General features: G+C 44.3%; 1 protein-coding gene across 7 annotated transcripts in view; it reads right to left on the minus strand.

Annotated features, from left to right (window-relative positions):
• nutf2 (nuclear transport factor 2) overlaps window positions 1-19,265 on the minus strand; it is a 63,141-nt gene extending 43,876 nt beyond the window's left edge. For 2 of the 7 annotated variants that reach the window (XM_070897941.1, XM_070897944.1), the window contains exon 1: window positions 19,133-19,222. Coding sequence is in view for 3 of the 7 variants with exons in the window: in XM_070897938.1 (XP_070754039.1) it covers window positions 18,777-19,018 (242 nt within the window). In the remaining 4 variants the exon portion in view is untranslated. The other 5 variants (XM_070897940.1, XM_070897943.1, XM_070897938.1 and 2 more) reach the window with 5 other exon arrangements.
• Between the last annotated feature and the right edge of the window lie 6,710 nt (window positions 19,266-25,975).

Raw genomic sequence — 25,975 nt, forward strand, 5'->3', positions numbered from 1 at the left:
CCCCAATCTAGGGATCACTTAGGCTAATTCTAGAACCACTGCTGCCCCAGTGGGCGCAGCTAATTCAGCACAGATTGAGTATTGAATATGGGACCCTACTGGCTCAGATATTCACAGCGTAAAATCACTGATCCATCGGAAGAGCTGCACCCTATTTGGCCCTTCCTCCCATCATCTCTTGGTCATTAGTCACAGACAAAAGAGCAAATATTTACACTTCCCAATATGATTGTCAATTTTATGGTAAATTATGGGTATTATGCAGATTGAGAATGATGAAGCTTATTGTTTATAGGACCCTAAGATGGTGCATATTTGAGAAGCTTCAGCAATCCGGGCTGGATGTAAAGCCAAGTTTCATGGGTGAAAAGACAGTGTACTAATCAACTACACCACCAAGCTTGGGCTCTAGACATGATTAACATGACATTAATGTGAGCACAGAAATAATTTAAAATTCACCAACATTTCACTACTTTGGATTTAAATCATTTTTAAAGACAGCTGCTCAATTTCTTGACAATTTAAATAAAATTACTCCTCTTGTTGCCCAGGAACAGAATGCTAGAACACCAGTACAGTACATGGAAATGAACTTGGAGAAAAGACAACAAAATCATTTTTTAAAGTTTTACTTTCAGGGGAGTACATTGGCATATGTGTTTAGATCAAAACACACCTTTTATCAGTTGGATCTGGATTTGTACAAATAATCCCTTAGCTGGGTTCCCAATCTCAACCGTGTCATTGTAACGTAATACATGCAGATGCTTTCTAGCAAAGAGGGATCAGTATTAGTCACATTACCTTGTAATCTTTTTGCAGGTATTAGAGATTTAACATGTATTTTTAACGCATGTAAAAAATTGCCCAGCACTAGATCGTAGAGGGTTTTGTCTCACATTCTCAGCCACAAATTGCATTAAAACTGGTTAGAAGGAAGGAAACAGCAATTAGATAGCAGTGTGCCACAGGGTTCTGGGATCACTTCTGTTCACTGTGCACATCAATTATTTGGATATACAACTAGAAGTAGTCTCCAAATTTGTAGGCAATACTAAAATAAGATACACAGTAAATGATTGAGAATCAAAAGCAGCTGCAGGATGGTGCAATGGGCAAATGTGGCAAATGGAATCCAATGTCACTGTGAGGTGGTACATTTTAATTTTAAAAGATTTCATTAAATTTTGAATGGGTGAAGGATGGGCGATGTGGAAGAATCATAGAAATTTACAGCACGGAAGGAGGCCATTTCGGCCCATCGTGTCCGCGCCGGCTGACCAAGAGCTATCCAGCCGAATGCCACTTTCCAGCTCTTGATCCGTAGCCCTGTAAATTACGGCACTTCAAGTGCACATCCAAGTACTTTTTAAAATGTGGTGAGGGTTTCTGCCTCTACCACCCTTCCAGACAGGGAGCTCCAGACCCCCACCACCAAGAGTAGTGAGATTTGGTGGCTCACGTTCACAAGGCATTAAAAGCAGCACCTCAAATATATAGCCGTTATAAAAACTAATGGAATAAATATAAAATTGTGTGCAAGCGATTTAGAGCAGGAAAACATGTTTTTTTTTTTAATAGTGGGTAATGGCTGTGGAATGCAATACCAGAGTTCGTGATTGAAACAGAGACCATGTCAACATTTAAGAATAGATTTAGATACATGGTTGAAGGAAAGAGGGATAAAGGGACATGGGAACAGGGCAGGCATATGTGCTTAGGACAATTGTTCGTGTGGAAGATAAACACCAACATGGGACTGCTTGGGCCGAACGGCCTGTTTGTATGTTGTAATTTCCATGTAATTCAAATACTTAATCCTTGGTGCAGAAATGACTAATTTAGGCTGCTAACTCTCCTGGATTGGCCGACAATCTCCCAAAATGAAAGATTAACCTACTGGACACTGCCATTAACAAACTAGATGATGATTCTGCCATGCTGCTCCTTCCGCTCCCCAGCCTGCTCCAATGGTGCTCGCAGGCCGGGGGCCGCACAGACGGCTGGGCTAGGCTGCCATGCTGCTCCTTCCGCTCCCCGACCTGCTCCGATGGTGCTCGCAGCGTGGCAGCATACCAGGGAGCAGCACGTGCTGGTGCAGGAGAGCAACGGCAGCGAACAGGGATGTCACCAAGGTCCAGGTCGGTGATTGGAGCGTGGGCAGGTACATCAGGAGCAGTGAGATCGGGGCGAAGGAGCGGCGAGAGACTGTAGAGGAATGTGATCGGAGCCCAGGAGAGGCGAGAGTTCGGGGCCCAGAGGCAGCATGGGCCAGCCCACACTGCGATGTGTGTGCATACTAGGTCCGTGCAGCAGAGCAGGTCTCCAGTCGTCTTGGTTAATCCTTGCTACTGGACCAAGACCTAGATCTGTCAAGTTCATGTGGTGGCTGGTGTGCAACAGTCACCACATGTTAAAAAAAATCCAAGCACAGGCATCTCCCACCCTTCAAGATTTAGTTCGGACCTGGAATTTTAGGTCCATCATTGAAACACCTGTGAACTTTTTGACGTGGAAGCAAGTCATCCTCGGTTCGAGGGACTGCCTATGATGATGATGAAGATGGAGATGATTCTGCGGTTCGCACAGTCGTACTTGTATATGTCTCGCGTGAGATCTGCTGATGCAACAGTTGAAACAATTCCTTCCCCATTAAACCCAGAACCTGCCTCCCTGGCTCTGCTGCAGCTGTCTATCTTAGGCTGCCAACCATTCTCAGGCCAGCCATTTTACGAAACAGCCCAGAATTTTCTGGTAGCCGGTCGTGTCCCGCCATGGTAACCCCATCAGAAGTGGGATCCGGCTGCACTTCCAGCGACGTTACCGTGGCAGATGGAGCAGAACCCCTTCACCAGGAGAAAACTGCTATTAAACTGTGTTCAAGAGCACAGTCTGCAAGTTCTGCAACTGGTAAGCAAATTCACTGGAGTCTGGGGGGGGGGAGGGGGGGGGATAGTCGTTACCCTCTACATTATGCAAGATCCATGGATTGTGTACTGCTTATTATTTTTAAATAAAGAGTCTAGGATACTAAGCAAATTTCTTCTTCAGTCCATTACTTCTTTTCCTCCCCCCACGCCCAAAGAGTTCTAAAACATGCAACTTTGATTTACACAATCTTTATATTTCACAATGACATTTTGAAAGCTATGTTTGTACAGTCAAATTAGAGTTAGAGGTGTTTGGATATAGGGTTGGCATGAGCAAAGATACTCAACTACAGGGGTCAAAACTTTTATAAAAAGGTAATTGCAAGAATATTTACAAACTACAGACAATTATCACGCAATCAGATGCCACATGATTAAATGTCACATGATAAAACCTCCATGAATGCCTCCAACCAGAGTTGCCAACCCTACATGTAGTACAGAAGAGCTTCCAAAGTTCCAACTGAACAAATATTACAGCAGTTACTTTGTGTGACAATTTCACCATGCCAAATTCTATCCATGCAGATGAGACATCACCAGGCTCAAATAGCGATGGATGCTGAAAGATTAAGTAATTTCCCACCTAGTTATTAGAGTGGCAGATCATTGAGATTGACAGACATTGCAGCATTGTATACTGTAGAGATATGCTTCCTTTAGTGCATATAATTAGCATCAAATGAAGTGAACATGTCTCAACTTCCTTCTAAGTGTTAGGATTAGGTCACTGGCATCCCAGGTATAGCCTTGATCTGCTGTCAAAGTCCCATAAGTCACAAATGTCCACAGCTACTTTTTGCTCAGCTCTTTGCAGAGTGAACTTCTCATCCCTTAATCCTGGCTAACCAGAAGCAGTATGAGCTCCATATTATCAATGGCAGCATGGAGAAAATGGTTACACTAATCAAAAAAAGCATCACAGTGCTTCTGCTACTAGTCTGTGCAAAAATCAGTTTGTGAAAATCGCAAGCAGAGAAAAAAATGCAAACTAGGCAGCAAACAGTAGAGCTCTCAGATTAAAGAAAAATAAATTAAGAAAATGAAGAGTAGAGACAGGATATTAGACAATTAACAGGGAAAAAAATAAAATAGCAAAAGGAAGAATAGGGTACTCCCTAGGAGACTCAAGGATGAAAAACACACACTTTTGCATTATCTGATACCCATGAACTGCTCACATTCTCATTACCAATAGGATGAGGAGAGAAATAGGCAAACAAAATTCACAGCAGGACAAATCAATCAATCAGACTACGTACAAGGTCTGAATAAATCTTCAAACAACTTTCAGTTTCAGACCCTCTGCATGAACATGGATCTTATTACTTGAGAGCTATGGAATCGTGAGGCAGCGGTGACTCACGCATATCAGTGGTCCAAAGAAAAATACAACTAATCCATACATAGAAAATAAACTTGGCTTGCTGTGTTGTACTTTTGTCCTGTAGACACTCGTAATCTATGGTCCGAGAATCCTGCACACAAAACTTCCTGTGCATGGCAGCAAAGAATTTAATGTTGAAACAGAATCACTAGCCCAATGGAGCGGTTAGACTGCCCCTTCCACTGTGTTAATATCCTTATTATACCTAATCTGACAGTTTGAATGAAGTGTACTGAATAATGCCGCTTCCAGTGCTGGCCAGGTTATACTGGCCACATCCAATTTGCACACCAGCTCCTTCGAAGACTTTAAATAACAGATATACATGCTGTATCACCTATGCTTGTGTAATACTGCTCTTAGTTTGGAAGAACTTGGGAGCACCCACCATATTCATACAAGTTATACCTACTGGTACATCATCCACCATCCTCAAGGGACCAGATTCAAACCATTTAATTAGGTATAAACAGTTGGATGTACACCATGACCTAAATTGGATTGTGAAGCATCCTAGAGCCAACACATTGTTACTGAGCTGCTGAACCAAAACCCTGTCCAAGCCTCAATACAGTCCTTACAGCCAAAACATCCCCAGTTTCAGCCGTTCTCCTGGGATTTTCAAAGAACCTTTATAACATTGCAAACATCTATAACATTGCAAGCATATGTACCAGGCAAAAATGCAGGTGTAAAAGGGCATTACTGGACAGTCTTTGCCAAAAAGTTCAATGTTACTCTTGATCCTTGAAAATTTCAATGTGAAGACTCTTTGGAGAGATAGATGTTTGTTCTCAAGTGGTTCAATGGAGACAGATCACCAGGGTGTCAGGTTCAATCCCTGGTCTGAGTTACATAGAAACAATTTTAGCACAAGAGGGCATTCAGCCATTCTTGCCCATGATGAATTTAACTGTCTATTGGGAAGATTTTAGAAAACTTGCATTAATATAGCGCCTTTGACGTAATAAAACATCTCAAGACCTCTCAAGTGCCTAATTCGAAAGAATTTAACACCGAGCCATATAAAAAGAGATCAGGATATGATACCAAAAGCTTGATTAAAGAGGTTGTTTTTAAGGAGCAATTTAAAGGAGAGCGAGGAAGAGCAGCGGAGAGGTTTAGGAAAGTAATTCGAGAGATTGGGGCTGAAGGTAAAGCCGCCAATGGTGGAGCGATGGAAACAGGGTATGTGCGGGAGGCCAGAATTGGAGGAGTGCAGATATCTCGGAGGATTGTCAGACCAGAGATAGGGAAGGGCCAGGCCATAGAGGTTCACTTTCCTGCTTTATTCCCATAAACTTTTACATTCTTTATTAACCAGTACCTTTCTGAATGCTGTAATCAGTTTAGCAACAATCAGTTCACGCGGAAAGCATACAAAATTCCAATAATTGCATTTTGCATGAAAAAGCTTCTTCTAATCTCCCCCATCTGAACCACAAGAACAGTGCAATTGGCCTTTGTGTCCCCAGGAGAGATCGGTCAGGGTTCCCATTCATGATCACTCTCCAATGATTCATACTAGAAAAACACATGAATGCAGAGGTCAGATCAAGACATCATCATGCTTGGTTGTGATGTCCATCATGGTAAAATAGCCGAGCAACACACTGCAAGGCTCACACGTAAAGATCGAGCATAGTATTGGTAGGCCTGCATTGGCCGTTGAACCATCTCTTCAGGTGACATTGGGTAAAGGGAGGATATTTGAGAGTCCTCCTCGCCCCCCCCCCCCCCCCCGCCCGCCACCTCCCACCCCCAGAATCTCTATACTTTGTCAGGATATTTACTTGATTTAAAATCTGTGGGAGAGAATTTGCAACTTTCAGTTTCTTGGAATACAACCAAGAGAGAAAACAAAACAAAGAATTAATAAAATGTTGAAGAATACAAGGTGAAGTGCTATGCTTTTATTTACATTTTTTTTTTAAACTTCAGCACAGTCAATGAATTTAAGGAGATACCACCACTGGTTTGGAAACAAGCTAATTTAGGATACATATTCAGGAAATAGGAGAAATCTAGTTCAGGCCACTCCAAATCCATCAGTCGAACATCAATACCTGATAAAATAATGGAACTGATTATCTGGAGCAAACTTGATCAGAACTTATATAAAAATGTGGTAACCATCATGGCTTTGAGGAGGAAAGATCAGACCTGATAAACCTTCTTGACTTTGGAAAAAGTGAAACTGCAAATGGATAATGGAAATCATATCACATGGTGTACTTAATAGCAGAAAGCCTTTTTTTTAAAGTTCTAAATGAAAGGCTTATTACTGAAACTGAACATAGTGGGAAATCATTGTAAAACCCGGGTGTTAAGAAATTGAGTGAAGAGAAGGTAGCTTCGGGAAATTATTTGGAGAGTGGGGGAGCTACCCCAGTACACGATGTTGAGGCCCCTCCGATTTCTAATCTATATTCATAACTTTGAAAGACTTTATTTCACAACCTCAGGACATCCTTCAAGCACTTTCCTGCTAATGAAATATAACAACAACTTGTATTTAAGTACTTATGAAGTGTAGTCACTGTTGTAATGTAGAAATTGTGGCAGCCAATTTGCACACAGCAAGGACCCACACACAGCAACGTGATAATGACCAGATAATCTGGGTTTTGTTTTTAAAAAGTAATGTTGTTTGAAGGATAAATACTGGCCAGGACACCAGGCAGAAATCACACACTCTTCTTTGAAATAGTGCCATGGGATCTTTTATGTCCACATCTTTTATGATGGCTGACGGAACCTCGGTTTAACTCATCTGAAAGTCGGCACCTCTGCACTGCATTCCCTCAGTACTGCAGTGTGCACTTATGTCTCTGGAGAGGAAATTGAACCCACAACCTACTGACTCAGAGGCGAGAGTACGACCCACTGTGCCACGCACAGAAACATAATGCAAACAGGTCAAGGGGTTGGCAAGACAGCCAAAGCCCTATACAGAAGGAGATGGATAAAATCTGTAATGGGATAAGTCAGTGGCTGATTCAATAGGCAAGTACAAGATACTGCACAGCAGTGGAAAAAATGTATGTCACAGGTACATACTATGTACAAATAGCTAAAAAGGATCTGGTTGTGATAATAAACATGGCATTTAACATTTCGACTGACTGTGAAACAGCAATAAATGATGCGAATAGAATGATTGCTCGGGTGGGTTAGTATAAAATGAAAGAGGTCATGCAATAATAGTACAATGCCTTGGACAGGGTGCACTGACATGTTCAAATTGGTCACCATGATAGAAAGAAAACAGTCAAACAATGGAGCTGGTGCAGAGAAAAGCCACGTAGCTGATGAAGAGTGTCAAAGGATTCAGTTACGAGAAAAGACTGGAGAAATTGGCGCTCATTAGTCTTGAAAGGAGACAACGGAGATGGGATTTTATAGAAGTAAACAACAACTTGTATTTATCTAGCACCTTTAACGTACTGAAACATCCTCAGGTGCTTCACAGGAGTATTATGAGACAAAAAATTTGACACCGCATCACACAAGGAGAAATTAGGGCAGGTGTCCAAAAGCTTGGTCAGAGAGGTAGGTTTTAAGGAGCGTCTTGAAGGAGGAGAGGGAGAGAAGCAGAGAAGAAGGCACGGAATTCCAGAGCTTAGAGCCAACGGAAGGCACGACCACCAATGCTGGAGCGATTATAATCAGGGATGCTCAAGAAGGCAGAATTAGAGGAGTGCAGACATCTCGGGGGCTTGTGGGGCTGAAGGAGATGAGAGAGATAGAGAGAGGGGCAAGGTCATGGAGGGATTTGAAAACAAGGATGATCATTTTGAAAATCGAGGCGTTGCTTAACCGGGAGCCAATGAAGGTCAGTGAGCATAGGGGTGATGGGTGAGTGGGATTTGGTACGAGTTAGGACATTGGCAGCCGAGTTTTGGAGCACCTCTAGCTTACGACGTGTAGAATGTGGGAGGCCAACTAGGAGTGAGTGGAATAGTCAAGTCTAGAAGTAACAAAGGCATGGGTGAGGACTTCAGCAGAGGATGAGCTGAGGCAAAGGCGGAGACAGACGATGTTACGGAGGTGGAAATAGGCCGTCTTAGTTATGCTGCGGATATGTGGTCGAAAGCTCATTTCAGGGTCAAATATGACATCAAGGTTGTGAACAGTGTGGTTCAGCCTCAGGACAGAAGTTGGAGAGGGATGGAGTCAGTGGCTAGGGAACGGTGTTTGTAGAACAATGGCTTCGGACTTCCCAATATTCAATTGGAGAACATTTCTGCTCATCCAGAACTAGATGTCAGACAAGCAGTCTGATAATTTATAGAGACTGTGGAGGGTTCGAGAGAAGTGGTAGTGAGGTAAAGCTGGGTGTCATCAGCGTGCATGTGGAATCTGATGCTGTGTTTCCGGATGATGTCGCCAATGGGCAACATGTAGATGAGAAATAGGTGGGGACCAAGGATAGATTCTTGGGGAACACCAGAGGCAACGATGTGGGGGCGGGAAGAGAAGCCATCGTAGGTGATTCTCTGGCGACGATTAGATGGATAAGAATGGAACCAGACAAGTGCAGTGCCACCCAGCTGGACGACGGTGGAGAGCCATTGGAGATGGATTGAGTGGCCAACCGTGTCAAAGGCTGCAGACAAGTCAAGGAAGACAAGGAGGGATAGTTTGCCTTTGTCACAGTCATGAAGGATGTCATTTGTGACTTTGATGAGAACAGTTTCAGTACTGTGGCAAGCGCGGAAACCGGATTGGAGGGATTCAAACATGGAGTTGCGGGAAAGATGGGCATGGATTTTGGAGGCAACAACACGTTCAAGGACTTGAGAGGGAGGGAGGTTGGAGATGGGGCAGTAAATTTGCAAGGATGGAGGGGTCGAGGTTTTCTTTTAAGGGGTGATGACGTCAGATTTGAGGGAGACAATGTCAACAAACATGGGAGTCAGAAAAGGAAGTTGGGTCATCGCAGTTCAGTGAGAAGAGAGTCAAGGGAGCAGGAAGTGGGTCTCATGGATAGGATGAGCTCGGAGGTGTCATTTAGGGAGATCGTAGAGAAACTGGAGAAGGATCTGAGGTCAGGGCTAGTCAGGGTGATCCTTCGAGGATGTTTGGCCCGGTGGGCTAGGGAAAGGAAGGGGAGAGGCAGAGGCGGCTGAACGGATGGTCTCAATCTTAGAGACAAAGATATCCATGAGCTCCTCATACTTATTGTCGGAGGTGAGTATGGAGACTGGCGAGAGGGTTTAAAACGACAGTTAGCAAGGAAAATAGAAGCCGGGGTTTATCTTTACATTCCAGAATGATTCTGGAATAGTGAGCAATTTTGGCAGATGAGAGCAGGACCCGATAATGCTTTGTGTGGTCCAGTCAGATCTGGCAGTGAATGGCTAAGCCAGTTGTCCTCCATATCCATTCAAGGCCCTTGGTCTTAAGGGAGCGAAATTCAGGGCTGTGAGAGAGTAATTGTCTTAACCGGGCCCAGGGCATCAAAGGTGGTGATGAGGGTGTGATTGAGCAGATCAATAGCTGCAGAAATGTCATGGTGAATGAAGGGCCAAAGACTGGACAGTTGGGAGTTCATAAGTGAAGTTGCAAGAGAGTCGGGAGTGTTTTTTTTTCCAGGGACAGACACAGAAGGAGGTTGGGGGGTGGGATGAGAGGTGGGTGGAGCGCAATACGAGGAAGAGATCAGAGATGGCCTTATCTGCAATTGACACGACGGGAGTAGCAAGGCGTTAACAAGACATTAAAAGTCTGACCAGGGCATACAAAATGCAGGACATCTTTTTTCTCACTCAGTTGACTTACCAATATAATTAAACAGTCCGATCCCTTCGTTCACAATTGCAACAATCATCTGAAGTTAAATGCCAAATTTACTCTCGTGTAGATCAATTTCTGTTTGGCCTTCAGCTATTTCTACATAAATATATACTTGCAACATCCATTTTTTGTAAGAGTATGGATTATGCACTTATCTATTGAATTTCATTTCAGATTTTATCCAATTCCTTTTATCGACCCCTGGGTGCTTTGCCTGCCTCAAAATCCACCAACCCCACCCCAATTTAGTATAATTTTTAACCATTCAACAATAATTCTATCAGACATTAAATATAGATCAGCACAGCAATGGCCCAACACTGAACCTTAGGGTACCACTTCAAGGAATGCCTTGATCATAGAATCATACAGCACAGAAGGCCATTCAGCCCATCGTGCCTGTGCCGGCTCTTTGGTCGAGCTATCCAATTAATCCCACTTCCCTGCTCTTTCCCCATAGCCATGTAATTTTTTTCCCTCCAAGTTTTTCACCAATTCTCTTTTGATTGTTACTATTGAATCTGCTTCCACCACCCTTACTGCCCGTCATTCCAGATCATAACATCATGCCAGGAGCAGCACCAGGCGTACCTAAAAATACGGTGCCAACCCAGGGAAGCTGCAATACAGGAATCCATGCATCCTGAAAAGATGAAGCAGCATGCTTATAGACACACATAATCAACGGATCAGATCAAAGCTCTGCAGTCCTGCCACAGTCAGTAGTGAATGGCGGTGGACCATTAATCAACTAACAGGAGGTGGTGGCTCCATGAATATCCCGATCCTCAATAATGGTGGAGCCCAAAACGCGAGTGCAAAAGACAAGGCTTAATGAAGCGTTTGCAACCATCTTCAGCAGAAGTGCTAAGTGGATGATCCATATCGGCTCCTCCCGAGGCCCCCACCATCACAGAAGCCAGCCTTCAGCAAATTCGATTCACTCCACGTGATATCAAGAAATGGCTGAGCGCAATGGATACAGCAAAGGCAATGGACCCCAACATCCCGGCTGCCATGCCGAAGACGTGCTCCAGAACTAGCCGCATGTCTAGCCAAGCTGTTCCAGTACAGCTACAACACTGGCATCTACCGGAAAATGTGGAAAACTGCCCAGGTAGGTCCTGTCCACAAAAAAGGACAAATCCAATCTGGCCAATTACCACCCCATCAGTCTACTCTCAATCATCAGCAAAGTGATGGAAGGTGTCGTCGACAGTGCTATCAAGTGGCACTTGCTCACCAATAACCTGCTCAACAATGCCCAGTTTGGGTTCTGCCCAACAACCACACGGCTCCAGACCTCATTACAGCTTTGGTCCAAATATGGACAAAAGAGCTGAATTCCAGAGACGAGGTCAGAATGACTGTCAAATACTGCCTTGATGTCAAGGGCAGAGTGTGGCATCAGGGGAGGGGGAGGGGAGGGGAGGGGGAGGGGAGGGGGAGGGGAGGGGAAGTTATACCGAGCACAAAGGAAGATGGTTGTGGTGGTTGTCGGTCAATCATCACAGCCCCAGAACATCGCTGCAGGAGTTCCTCGGGGCAGTGTCCTCGGCCCAACCATCTTCAGCTGCTTCATCAATGACCTTCCCTCCATCATAAGATCAGAGGTGGGGATGTTCGCTGATGACTGCAGTGTTCAGTGCCATTCGCAACTCCGCAGATAATGGAGCAGTCCATGCCCGCATGCAGCAAGACCTGGACAACATTCAGGCTTGGGCTGATAAAGGACAATTAACACTCGCGCCAGACAATAACTATCTCCAACAAGCGACCTTCTAACCACTGCCCATTGACATTCAACGGCATTACCATCACCGAATCCCCCACCATTAACATCCTGCAAGGTCACTATTGACCAGAAACTTAACTGGACCGGCCAAATAAATACTGCGGCTACAAAAGCAGGTCATCCTGCAGCGAGTGTCTCACCTCCCGACTCCCCAAAGCCTTTCCACCATCTATAAAGGCACAAGTCAAGAGTGTGATAGAATACTCTCCATTTGCCTGGATGAGTGCGGCCCCAACAACACTCAAGAAGCTCAACACCATCCAAGACAAAGCAGCCCGCTTGATTGGCACCCCATCCACCACCTTAAACATTCACTCCCTCCACCACCGGCGTACTGTGGCTTCAGTGTGTACCATCTACAAGATGCATTGCAGCAACTCGCCAAGGCTTCTTCGGCAGCACCTCCCAAACCCACGACCTCTACCACCTAGAAGGTGCATGGGAACACCACCACCTCCAAGTTCCCCTCCATGTCACACACCATGCTGATTTGGAAATATATCACCATTCCTTCATCGTCGCTGGGTCAAACTTCTGGAACTCCCTCCCTAACAGCACTGTGGGAGTACCTTCACCACACTGACTGCAGCAGTTCAAGGTGGCGGATCGCCACCACCATCTCAAGGGCAATTAGGGATGGGCAATAAATGCTGGTCTTGCCAGTGCGCCCATATCCCATGAATGAATTTTTTTTAAAGTCTCTCCACATAACTGAAGTCCCTCATCCCTGGTACCATTCTAATCAATCTTTTATGCACCCTCTCTCTCTAAGGCCTTGACATCGTTCCTAAGGTGTGGTAACAAGAATTGAACACAACACTCCAGCTGATGCCTAACCAGTGTTTTATAAAGGTTCAGCATAAAATCCTTGCTTTTGTGCTCTATTCCTCTATTAATTTAAGCCATATGCCTTTTAAATAGCCTTCTCAATTTGTCCAGCCACCTTCAAAGATTTGTGTACATACACCCCCAGGTCTCTGTTCCTGCACCCCCTTTAAACTTGTACCATTTAGTTCATAATTTCAAACTTTTGCCAGTTCTGACAAAGGGTCATTGACCTGAAACGTGAACTCTGTTTCTCTCCAGAGATGCTGTCTGACCTACTGAGATTTCCAGCATTTTCTATTTTTATTTCAGATTCCAGCATCCGCGGTATTTTGCTTTTGTACCATTTAGTTCATATTGCTTCTCCTCATTCTTCCTTCTAAAATGTATCACTTCACACTGCTCTGCGTTAAATTTCATCTGACATATGTCTGTCCATGTCCTCCTGAAGTTGTTACAATCCTCCTCACTGTTTACTACATTACCAAATTTCATATAAATTATACTCTCTATACCCAAGTCCAGGTCATCAACATATCTCAAAAAGAGCAGGAGGTCCCAATATCCACCCCTGGGGAACACCACTGTATATCTCACTCCAGTCTGAAAAACAACCGTTCACCACCACACTCTACTTTCTGTCCCTGAGCCAATTTTGTATCCATGCTGCCACTGTCCCTTTAATCCCATGGGCTTTAATTTTGCTAACATGTCTATTTTGTGGTTCTTGCTCAAACACCTTTTGAAAGTCCATATACACATCAACCACGTGATCCTCATCAACCCTCTCCAGTACTTCAAAGAGCTCGATCAAGTTAAGTCAAACACGATTTGCCTTTAACTTATTAGCCCATACTTTTCCAAATTTCAATTAATTTTGTCCCAGATTACTGCCTGGCGTATTGTTTACAGTTCTGGTCTCCTTACCTTTGATGGAATTATGGTCAATTAGAAACATAGAAAAATAGGTGCAGGAGTCGGCTATTCGACCCTTCGAGCCTGCACCACCATTCAATAGCTGATCATGCACTTCAGTACCCCATTCCTGCTTTCTCTCCATACCACTTGATCCCTTTAGCCGTAAGGGCCACATCTGACTCCCTTTTGAATATATCTAACAAACTGGCCTCAACAACTTTCTGTGCTAGAGAATTCCACATGCTCACAACTCTGAGTGAAGAAGTTTCTCCTCATCTCAGTCCTAAATGGCTTACCCTTTATCCTTAGACCGTGACCCCTGGTTCTGGACTTCCCCAACATCGGGAACATTCTTCCTGCATCTGACCTGTTCAATCCCATCAGAATTTTATATGTTTCTATGTGATCCCCGCTCATTCTTCTAAATTCGTGAATATAAGCCTAGTTGATCCAGTCTTTCTTCATATGTCAGTCATCATCCCGGGAATCAGTCTGGTGAACCTTCGCTACACTCCCTCAATAGCAAGCATGTCCTTCCTCAGATTAGGAGACCAAAACTGTACACAATATTCAAGGTGTGGCCTCACCAAGGCCCTGTACAACTGTAGTAAGACCTCCCTGCTCCTATACTCAAATCCTCTTGCTATGAAGGCCAACATGCCATTTGCCTTCTTCACCACCTGCTGTACTTGTATGCCAACTTTCAATGACTGATGTACTATGACACCCAGTCTCGTTGTACTAATCTGTCACCATTCAGATAATAATCTGCCTTCCTGTTTTTACCACCGAAGTGGATAACCTCATATTTATCTATATTATACTACATCTGCCATGTATTTGCCCACTCACCTAACCTGTCCAAGTCACCCTGCAGCCTCTTAGCATCCTCCTCACAGCTCACAATGCCACCCAGCTTAGTGTCATCTGCAAACTCGGAGATATTACATTAAATTGTTCCCGAAATGCTCTCCCACTTATACATGCTCCACTTCATTCCCCAGAACTAGATCAAGCACTGCCTCCTTCCTCGTTGGGCTGGAAACACATTGATCAAGTTCTCTTGTACACATTTCAGGAATTCCTCCCCCTCTTTGTCCTTTAGTTACTATCCCAGTCTATATTATCATTACTCTGTAGTTCTTGCATCTTTCGCTAATTACTCTTCTATCTCCTTCCCACTATTTGGTGGCCTATAGTATACACCCAGTAACATATTGTTCCTTAATTCTCACCAAATATACTCCATCTTTGGCACCTCAACTACATCATCCATCTCCGGTGCTATAATAGCTTATTTGATCAATACTGCCACCGCCCCCCAAATCCCTCCTTTTGACAGATTGCAAGTGCCGGATTCAGGCGCATGCGCTTCACGCACCCGGAGATGCTGCAATTTCTGGACTATTAAGTTACCAATCTTCCCCTTCTTTGAGCCAGGTCTCTGTTATTGCCACTCTATCGTAGTCCCATGTGGTGACAGCTCAATAATCTTATTTACCACTCTCTGTATTTACGTGCGTACATTCCAAACTCATCTTAGACTGCTTCACATTTGCCCTGTCTCAACCCTCCTTTTTCTGAACTATTCTTTAATATAGTGTCATTTGCCTCTCCCAGTCTTCTGTGCACTTTATTTCTCCAAGAAAAATATATTCCAGTGAGGAGGAAAGGGTGTAAGAGAAAAGAGAGCCATCCATGGCTAACTAAAGAAATAAAGGATGGTATCCAATTAAAAACAAGGGCATACAAAGTGGCCAAAACTAGTGGGACGACAGGAGACTGAGAAGCTTTTAAAAGCCAGCAAAGAATGACTAAAAAAATGATTAAGAAAAGGAAGATAGATGATGAAAGTAAACTAGCACAAAACATAAAAACAGATAGCAAGAGTTTCTATTGGTATATAAAAAGGAAAAAAGAGTGGCTAAAGTAAACATTGGTCCCTTAGAGGATGAGACCGGGGAATTAGTAATGGGGAACATGGAGATGGCAGAAACTCTGAACAAATATTTTGTATCAGTCTTTACGGTAGAGAGGAAACTATCAATATCCCAACAGTGGATAGTTAAGGGTTCTATGGGGGAGGGAGGGGGGGGAAGGAACTGAACACAATCACAATCATGAAGGAGGTGGTACTCAGTAAAATAATGGGACTAAAGGCAGATAAATCCCCTGGACCTGATGGCGTGCATCCTAGGGCCTTAAGAGAAGTAGCGACAGGGATTGTGGATGCATTGGTTGTAATTTACCAAAATTCACTGGATTCTGGAGAGGTCCCATCAGATTGGAAAACTGCAAATGTAATGCCCCTATTTAAAAAAGGAGGCAGACAAAAAGCAGAAAACTATAGACCAGTTAGCCTAACATGTGTGGTTGGGAAAATGTTGGAGTCCATTGTTAAAAAGCAGTAGCAGGACATTTGGAAAAGCAAAATTCGGTCAGGCAGAGTCAGCATGGATTTATGAAGGGGAAGTCATGTTTGACAAATTTACTGGAATTCTTTGAGGACATAACGAACAGGTTGGATAAAGGGGAACCAGTGGATGTGGTGTATTTGGACTTCCAGAAGGCATTTGACAAGGTGCCACATAAAAGGTTACTGCACAAGATAAAAGTTCATGGGGTTGGGGATAATATATTAACATGTATAAAGGATTGGCTAACTAACAGAAAACAGAGTCGGGATAAATGGTTCATTCTCGTGTTGGCAATCAGTAACTTGTGGGGAGCCGCAGGGTTCAGTGCTGGGACCCCAACTATTTACAATCTATATATTAACAACTTGGAAGAAGGGACTGAGTGTAATGTAGCCACATTTGTTGACGATACAAAGATGGGAGGAAAAGCAATGTATGAGGACACAAAAAATCTGCAAAAGGACACAGACAGGCTAAGTGAGTGGGCAAAAATTTGGCAGATGGAGTATAATGTTGGAAAGTGTGAGGTCATGCACCTTGGCAGAAAAAAAAATCAAAGAGCAAGTTATTATTTAAATGGAGAAAGATTGCAAAGTGCTGCAGTACAGCAGGACCTGGGGGTACTTGTGCATGAAACACAAAAGGATAGTATACAGGTACAGGATCAGGAAGGCCAATGGAATCTTGGCCTTTATTGCAAAGGGGATGGAGTATAAAAGCAGGGAAGTCTTGCTACAGCTATACAGGGTATTGGTGAGGCCACACCTGGAATACTGCGTGCAGTTTTGGTTTCCATATTTACAAAAGGATATACTTGCTTTGGAGGCAGTTCAGAGAAGGTTCACTAGGTTGATTCCAGGGATGAGGGGGTTGACTTATGAGGAAAGGTTGAGTAGGTTGGGCCTCTACTCATTGGAATTCAGAAAAATGAGAGGTGATCTTATCGAAACGTATAAGATTATGAGAGGGCTTGACAAGGTGGATGTAGAGAGGATGTTTCCACTGATGGGGGTGTCGAGAACTAGAGGGCATGATCTTAGAATGAGGGGTCGCCCATTTAAAACAGATGGAGAAATTTATTCTCAGAGGGTTGTAAATCTGTGGAATTCGCTGCCTCAGAGAGCTGTGGAAGCTGGGACATTGAATAAATTTAAGACAGAAATAGACAGTTTAACGATAAGGGGTTATGGGGAGCGGGCAGAGAAGTGGAGCAGAGTTCATGATCAGATCAGCCATGATCTTATTGAATGGCGGAGCAGGCTCGAGGGACCGTATGCCCTACTCCTGTTCCTATTTCTTATGTGCCCATTCGCCTGCCAAATTAGTTAAAGCCTTCCCCCACAGTACTAGTTAACCTTCCAGCGAGGAATTTGGTCTAGCTAGATACTAAAACAAGGGGGTCAAAGGTCAAAACTGTGAAAGCAAAGTGTATGGCACATGTCATAAAGAACTTCACATGGAATGATTAACTTGCAATGGTCTTCCAGTATGGGTGAGACAAAATCTTTTCAGATCCTTTTGTGTTTGTTATTTCTACATACAGTATACTAGTCACATCTATTTTACTACTAGCGTGCAATATTATTGTTGAACAAACAAATGATGGAGAGGGGACACTTTTACATTTCAAATGATTGAACAAAGACAAAAACCTAATGCTAACTGGTCAAGTTCACTGATAGTATAAAATTAAGTGGGGCTGCCAAGACAAAGCAGCTGGGGACCTACAAAAGGAATCTGATAAAATGACCAGTCATTTTCATTTATCTTATGAACACTAACAAAATGCAACAAGATTTCAGTACTGGGGAAAATTGTATAATTTGGGTGATCATAAATACAACAGTCCCTTCATTCAGCTACTTGTACAAAGTGGTAAGTAATTTTACAACATAATTCATCAAAGATCCCTTAATAAAATCAAAGAAAATTACTGCATTAAATAAATTGTACTCTGGAAAAGGTTCATGTGTATTGGTTGGAGGGAATCTCCTCTCTGATACGTAATGACAGACATCAAACCCAACCCTCAAACAAACCCATTGAGTGGCATAAAACCCCCGAATAAGATCAAGGGGGAGGTGCAACTACAGAAATTCAAACATGGATCGTTTATTGCAAGTCTATTGTAGACTCCCGGTGAAGTGCTGCGAACTGAGAAAATACAAGGCGTGCAAAAGCTAAAGGCAATGCAGTGCATTTGATTTACTTTTGAAAAAAAACAGATGCGCGATGGATGATTCATGGGAAAGTGAAAAATAGATCGGCGATTCGCTGCAGAATGAATGACCGCGTCTTGTTGCGATGCGAAACTCTCCTACGAGGGCAGCAAGCTCCTGGTTTGGTTTGCGTTGTGGCAGCGCAGGATTTTGAAATGTAATTGTTTTTAAACGCAGCGGCGCCAAGTCCCTTTCGGGCTCAGTCATGTATTCGTGAACCAGAAGCGGTCACCAACTCGCCGCGCTGCTACACACAGAAAGAGAGAGAAAATAAACCGGCTCCTCCTAAACACAAAAGAAAAGGCGGTATTGCAATAGGACACAAGGGGGGTGTGGCGGATTGAGATTCGGGGCTCAAGTGTGCCGAGATATTTTAGCAGGTAGGGAACAAGAGGAGAGCGAACACCTCACACAGTCGCTCGCGTTCGCACGTTTATTTTTAAAACAATTCAAAGTTCGAGTCCAAAAGCGCAGCGTCATTACCGCCAGCAAAGCGACGCCCGCAGACACCAGGCTTGTGGCCGCTCCACTCGCCCGCGATCAACTCGACGCCGCCGATCCTGGAGCCAGATCAACGCAAGTGGAGACAGCTGCCCCCCTTGCTCGCAGCCAAGGCCGCCATCATTCAGCCTAAAAATATCTCTCTGCACCCACCCCTCCCTTAGCCAAGCCAGGCCCGACCCCCAAAGTGAGAGGCACCTCGGCCTCCTCACCCCACATCGCATTGTGTCATGTGTGCGGCCCGCCCAATAAACCGGCCGCTCGGCTCTCATACAGACCCCCGTGATTCAGACCCTGACCATCAGCCGCCTGACGGGCCACTGAAAAAAAAAACTTACCCAGCGCCCCAACTCCGGCGGATCGCAGTATGGCGACCAACGGCACCAGGCCCCTCCCAGCCCTTGCGTGGTGTCCGTGGTGGGGGGGGGGGCACTCTCGGCCGCGGCGGCACGACGCATGCTCGCGGGTTGAAGCGGCGCGGTGCATGGCGGCACCTGTAGTTCACTCAGAAAAAGAATTTTAAGCGGGAGAGCCAGGTACTACAACACCCACAGCACATTGCGCGAACGTGAGCCCACGTGTTTGGGATCGTTTGCCAGACAAATTGGATGGTGGAGGTGTTAAGCTGATAATAGATACATTCTTGGGGGTTTTATCGAAGAAGATAGATATTGCAGTGATGTATTATCGAACTATTTTCATATTTTCTCTTCTAATTTTCTCCCTTTGTGTTTCTCTTACCCCACCTATTCCGAATCTAGCAATTGAAGCTGGGGGCAGGGTTTCATCGCTAATTGTAACAGGCCTCACTGGTATCTGGGACATTGGAACCGGTTCTGCGGGAGGTGGGACCAGTACAAACTGGATGATCTCCAACTGGGCAGGACTGGAACCAATGTCCTAGGGGGAGTGTTTGCTAGTGCTGTTGGGGAGGAGTTAAACTAATAGGGCAGGGGGATGGGAACCTATGCAGGGAGACAGGGAAATAAAAAAGAGGCAGAAGCAAAATATGGAAAGGAGAACAGTAAAAGTGGAGGGCAGAGAAACCCAAGGCAAAAAACAGAAAGGGCCACATTACAGCAAAATTCTAAAGGGGCAAAGTGTGTTTAAAAAAAACAAGCCTGAAGGCTCTGTGCCTCAATGCGAGGAGTATTCGGAATAAGGCGAATGATTTAACTGCGCAGATAGCAGTTAACGGATACGATGTGATTGGCATCAGGGAGACATGGCTCCAGGGGGACCAAGACTGGGAACTCAACATCCAAGGGTATTCAGCATTTAGGAAGGATAGACAGAAAGGAAAAGGAGGCGGGGTGGTGTTGCTGGTTAAAGATGAAATCAATGCAATTGTAAGGAAAGACATTAGCCTGGATGATGTGGAATCGGTATGGGTGGAGCTGCGGAATACCAAAGGGCTGAAAACGCTAGTGGGTGTTGTGTATAGACCACCAAATTGTAGTAGTGAGATTGGGGATAGCATCAAACAAGAAATAAGGGATGTGTGCAATAAAGGTACAGCAGTAATCATAGGCAACTTTAATCTACACATTGATTGGGCTAACCTCACTGGTAGCAATGCGGTGGAGGAGGATTTCCTGGAGTGTATTAGGGATGGTTTTCTAGATCAATATGTCGAGGAACCAACCAGAGATCTGGCCATCCTAGACTGGGTATTGTGTAATGAGAAGGGACTAATTAGCAATCTTGTTGTGCGAGGCCCCTTGGGGAAAAGTGACCATAATATGGTAGAATTCCTTTATTAAGATGGAGAGTGACAAAGTTAATTCGGAAACTAGGATCCTGAACTTAAGGAAAGGTAACTTCGACGGTATGAGGCGTGAATTGGCTAGAATAGACTGGCAAACGATACTAAAAGGGTTGACGGCGGATAAGCAATGGCAAACATTTAAAGATCACATGGATGAACTTCAGCAAATGTACATCCCTATCTGGAGTAAAAATAAAACTGGTAAGGTGGCTCAACCATGGCTAACAAAGGAAATTGAGGATAGTGTTAAAGCCAAGGAAGAAGCATATAAATTGGCTAGAAAAAGCAACAAACCTGAGGACTGGGAGAAATTTAGAATTCAACAGAGGAGCACGAAGGGGTTTAATTAAGAGGGGGAAAATAGAGTACGAGCAAAAGCTTGCAGGGAATATAAAAACTGACTGCAAAAGCTTCTATAAATATGTGAAGAGAAAAAGATTAGTAAAGACAAACATAGGTCCCTTGCAGTCGGATTCAGGTGAAATTATAATGGGGAACAAAGAAATGGCAGACCAATTGAACCAATACTTCGGTTCTGTCCTCACGAAGGAAGATACAAATAACCTTCCGAAGGTACTAAGGGACAATGGGTCAAGTGAGAAGGAGGAACTAAAGGATATCCTTATTAGGCGGAAAATTGTGTTAGAGAAATTGATGGGATTGAAGGCCGATAAATCTCCGGGGCCTGATAGTCTGCATCCCAGAGTGCTCAAGGAAGTGGCCCTAGAAATAGTGGATGCATTGGTGATCATTTTCCAACAGTCTATCGACTCTGGATCAGTTCCCATGGACTGGAGGGTAGCTAATCTAACACCACTTTTTAAAAAAGGAGGGAGAGAGAAAACGGGTAATTATAGACCAGCTAGCTTGACATCGGTGGTGGGGAAGGTGTTGGAATCGATCATAAAGGACGAAATAGCAGCGCATTTGGAAAGCGGTGACAGGATTGGACCAAGTCAGCATGGATTTATGAAAGGGAAATCATGCTTGACGAATCTTCTGGAATTTTTTGAGGATGTAACTAGCAGAGTGGACAAGGGAGAACCAGTGGATGTGGTGTATTTGGACTTTCAGAAGGCTTTTGACAAGGTACCGCACAAGAGATTGTTGTGCAAAGTCAAAGCACATGGTATTGGGGGTAATATACTGACGTGGATAGGGAACTGGTTGGCAGACAGGAAGCAGAGAGTCGGGATAAACGGGTCCTTTTCAGCCATGATCTTGTTGAATGGCGGTACAGGCTCGAAGGGCTGAATGGCCTACTCCTGCACCTATTTTCTATGTTTCTATTAACAGAGTAAAGTGTCCCAAGGTGCTTCACAGGAGCATTATCCAATATTTGAACGAGCCATATAAGGAGATATTAGACCAAAAGCTTGGTCAAAGAGGTAAGTTTTAAGGAGGAGAGAGGTTTAGAGAGGGAAGTTCAAGAGTTTAGGTCTTAGGTAACTGAAGGCAATGGGAATGCAGAAGAGGCCAGAATTGGAGGATCTCGGATGGTTGTAGGGCTGGAGGAGATTACAGAGCTAGGGAGGGGTGAGGCCATGGTGGGATTTGAAAACAATGATGAGAGTTTTCAAATCGAGCTGTGGCCGGAATGGGAGCCAATGAAGGTCAGAAAGCACAGGGCTGATGGGATGAATGGGTTTTGGATGAGCACAAGTATATGGAGGGTGGAAAATGGGAGACCGGCGGATAGGATGCCATTTGTGACTTTGATAAGGGCCGTATCACTACTGATGCAGGCACGAAAACCTGATTGGACCGATTCAAACATAGAGTTAGGGAGTCAGGTCGATGTGCGATGGAAGAGCTAGAAATTATGCCAGGAGCACAGCAGCCTAAGAAAGGACAGAGATTCCCAAAGCCGAGAATTTCCATGTCCCCGGCTCTCAGTTTCATCGGTGGTAATACCAGGCCAACACACGCCATATAAAGTACGGAAACTGATCTATTGTTTGAAAGACAAAATACAACCAAGATAACATCAGGTGAATAGTAAGCAAACAACAAAATCTCTCCTTTGTATCAGATTCTCTTCTATATCAATAAACTACTCCAGATTTAGAAATATTACTTTTTATAAATATGAATCTGCCTGAATATCGTAAAGAAAATATTTTTCTATGTAAATATTTCACATTCCAATGAAGTACAACCTCACTTATGAAAACATTGCATGAATCACTGGACTCATTGAACTGTCTAGTTTCTGCTCAACAAAGTAACAAGTATTAATTATTATTGTGGGTGAATTGCAATTACAGGATTTTTTCACTGTAAAAATATATTTTATTCAATGTAGATTTCAGTTTATTCAAGGGTATCGCCAGATACAAATTAAAGACAAGAAAAGACTTGCACTTTCACATTCTGTGATCATTATGTACTGCAGCACCCCATTTCTTATAAACCTCTGACTCGTGAATGGTATCCACAATTCATATTGAGGTTTTTGCAATTATGTAGTCAGTCCTCTAATGGATCTATCTGCAACTTTTTTGCATATCCTAATAATGCAAAAAATAGACTCTACTTTGGCAGGATATTAGTGCTATGTAATATTTATTTTTAAAATATAACAATAATAAAGAAAGAAATACGAGCAATACTGTTTTTACTTGAACAATATATTTTTAGGCTTTTAAAAAAAAATTCATTCATGGGATGTGGGCATCGCTGGCAAGGCCAGCATTTATTGCCCATCCCTAAATGCCCTTGAGAAGGTGCTGATGAGCCACCTTCTTGAACCGCTGCAGTCTGTGCGATGAAGGTACTGCCATCGTGCTGTTAGGGAGGGAGTTCCAGGATTTTGACCCAGCGACAATGAAGGAACAGTGATATATTGCCAAGTTAGGGTGATGTGTGACTTGCAGAGGAATTTGGAGGTGATGGTGTCCCCATGTGCCTGCTGCCCTTGTCCTTCTAGGTGGTAGAGATCACGGGTTTGGGAGGTGCTGGCGAAGAAGCCTTGGCGAGTTACTGCAGTGCATCTTGTAGATGGCAATACACTGCAGACACGGTGTGCCGGTGGTGGAGGGAGTGATTGTTTAAGGTGGTGGATGGGGTGCTGGTCAAGTGGGCTGCTTTCTCCTGGATGGTGTTCAAGCTTTTGAGTGTTGTTGGAGCTGCACTCATCCAGGCAAGTGCAGAGTATTCCATCACACTCCTGCCTTGTTCCTTGTAGATGGTGGAAAGGCTTTGGGGAGTCAGGTGGTGAGACACTCGCCACAGAATACCCAGCTTCTGACCTGTTGTTGCCACAGCGCCGATCCCTGCGGCACCCCACTGTTTGCCAACCGAAAAATTTATCCCAAATCTCTGTTTTCTGTTAATTAGCCAATCCTCTATCCATGCTAATATATTACCCCCAACCCCATGAACTTTTATCTTGTGCAGTAACCTCTTATGTGGCACCTTATCGAATGCCTTCTGGAAATTCAAATACACCACATCCACTGGTTCCCCCTTATCCACACTGCTCGTAACATCCTCAAAGAACTCCAGCAAATTTGTCAAACATGATTTCCCTTTCATAAACCATGCTGACTCTGCTTGATTGAATCATGCTTTTCCAAATGTCCCGCTACTGCTTCCTTAATAATGGACTCCAGCATTTTCCCAATGACAGATGTTAGGCTAACTGGTCTATAGTTTCCTGCTTTTTGTCTGCCTACTTTTTAAAATAGTGGCATTACATTTGCAGTTTTCGAATCTGCTGGGACCGCCCCAGAATCTAGAGAATTTTGGTAGATTACAACCAATGCATCCACTCTCTCTGCAGCCACTTCTCTTAAGACCCTAGGATGTAAGGCATCAGGTCCAGGGGACTTGTCCACCTTCAGTCCCATTATTTTACCTAGTACTACTTCATTAGTTATAGTGATTGTATTACATTCCTCCCTACCTATAGACCCTTGATTATCCACTATTGGGATGTTTTTAGTGTCTTCTACCATGAAGACCGATACAAAATATTTGTTCAACGTCTCTGCCATTCTCCAGTCTCATCCTCCAGGGGACCAACATTTATTATAGCCACTCTTTGTGGTGCAGTACAATTCTGTTGCTGATGCTGGCCCACAGCTCCTCATGGATGCCCAGTTTTGAGCTGCTTGATCTGTCTCTTTTAGCACAGTGGTAGTGCCATACAACCAGATGGAGCGTGTCCTCAGTGTGAAGACAGGACTTCGAATCCACAAGGATTGTGCGGTGGACACTCCTACCAATACTGTCATGGACAGACAGATGCTTTTGCGACAGGCATATTAGTAAGGATGAGGTCAAGCAGGTTTTTCTCTTGTATTGGTTCTCTCACCATGTGCCGCAGGCCCAGTCTGGCAGCGATGTCTTTCAGGACTCAGCCAGCCTAGTTAGTAATGGTGCTACCGAGCCAATCTTGGTGATAGACATTGAAGCCAGAGTACATTGTGTGCCCTTGTTACCCTCTGTGCCTCTTCCAAATGATATTCAACATGGAGATGTACTTATTAATCAGCTGAGAGAGGGCAATAGGTGGTAATCAGCAGGAGGTTTCCTTGCGCATATTTGACTTGATGCCATGAGACTTCATGGGAGCTAATGTTGAGGACTCACAGGGTCGTTTTCTCCTTACTATATACCACTGTGCTGCTACCAGTGGGACAGGACATACTGAGGGATGGAGATGGAGGAGTCTGGGACCTTGGCTGAAAGCTATGATTCTGTGAGTATGACTATGTCAGGCTGTTGCTTGACGAGCTTGTAACCAGCTGTCCTAATTTTGACACAAGTCCCAAGATGTTAGTGATGAGGACATTGCAGGGTCAACTGCGTTTGGATTTGCCTTTGTCATGTCTGAATCAGATGCCGAGGTCAATGCTGGGTGGTCTGTCCAGTTTCATTCTTATTATTGTTTTTCATAGCGGTTTTGATACAACTGCGTGTCTTGCTAGGCCATTCAGTTATTGTGTTCCTAACACAGATGAGACTGCACACAGGGAGGCTAAAGTAACAGTGACCTCAGTCTTTATTAAGACACTCCAGAGTGAGGAACAGGCTTTAGGGGCCGGCTTATACACAGTGCTCCCAAGGGATGCTGGGATCCCTTGGGACTTCAGGGGATGCGCTCCCTGGTGGCGGAATATGGGAGTGCATGCTTTAGAGAAACACATCACTCCCCTCTCAAAGTCAAAGTGAAAACTATTTACAAGGTGAGGCGGTCGGGAGCCTTTCCTTCCCTGGTGGACTGCCTCGGTACAAATGTCTGTTCTGGTGTGTTGGCTGTGCCCTCGCTGGACTGGCGTGTTGTTGGCCCTGCAGGGCTGCTGGGTGAGCCTGGCCTTGCTGGGCTGTTGGGCGTGATGGGTTCAATTTCCTGGTCCAGCGTGGTGTCATTGATCCTTCGGGTGTGTGTTGTAGGCTCGAATAAGGT

This window comes from Pristiophorus japonicus, chromosome 13 (assembly GCF_044704955.1).
Source record: "Pristiophorus japonicus isolate sPriJap1 chromosome 13, sPriJap1.hap1, whole genome shotgun sequence".
NCBI lineage: Eukaryota > Metazoa > Chordata > Chondrichthyes > Pristiophoridae > Pristiophorus > Pristiophorus japonicus.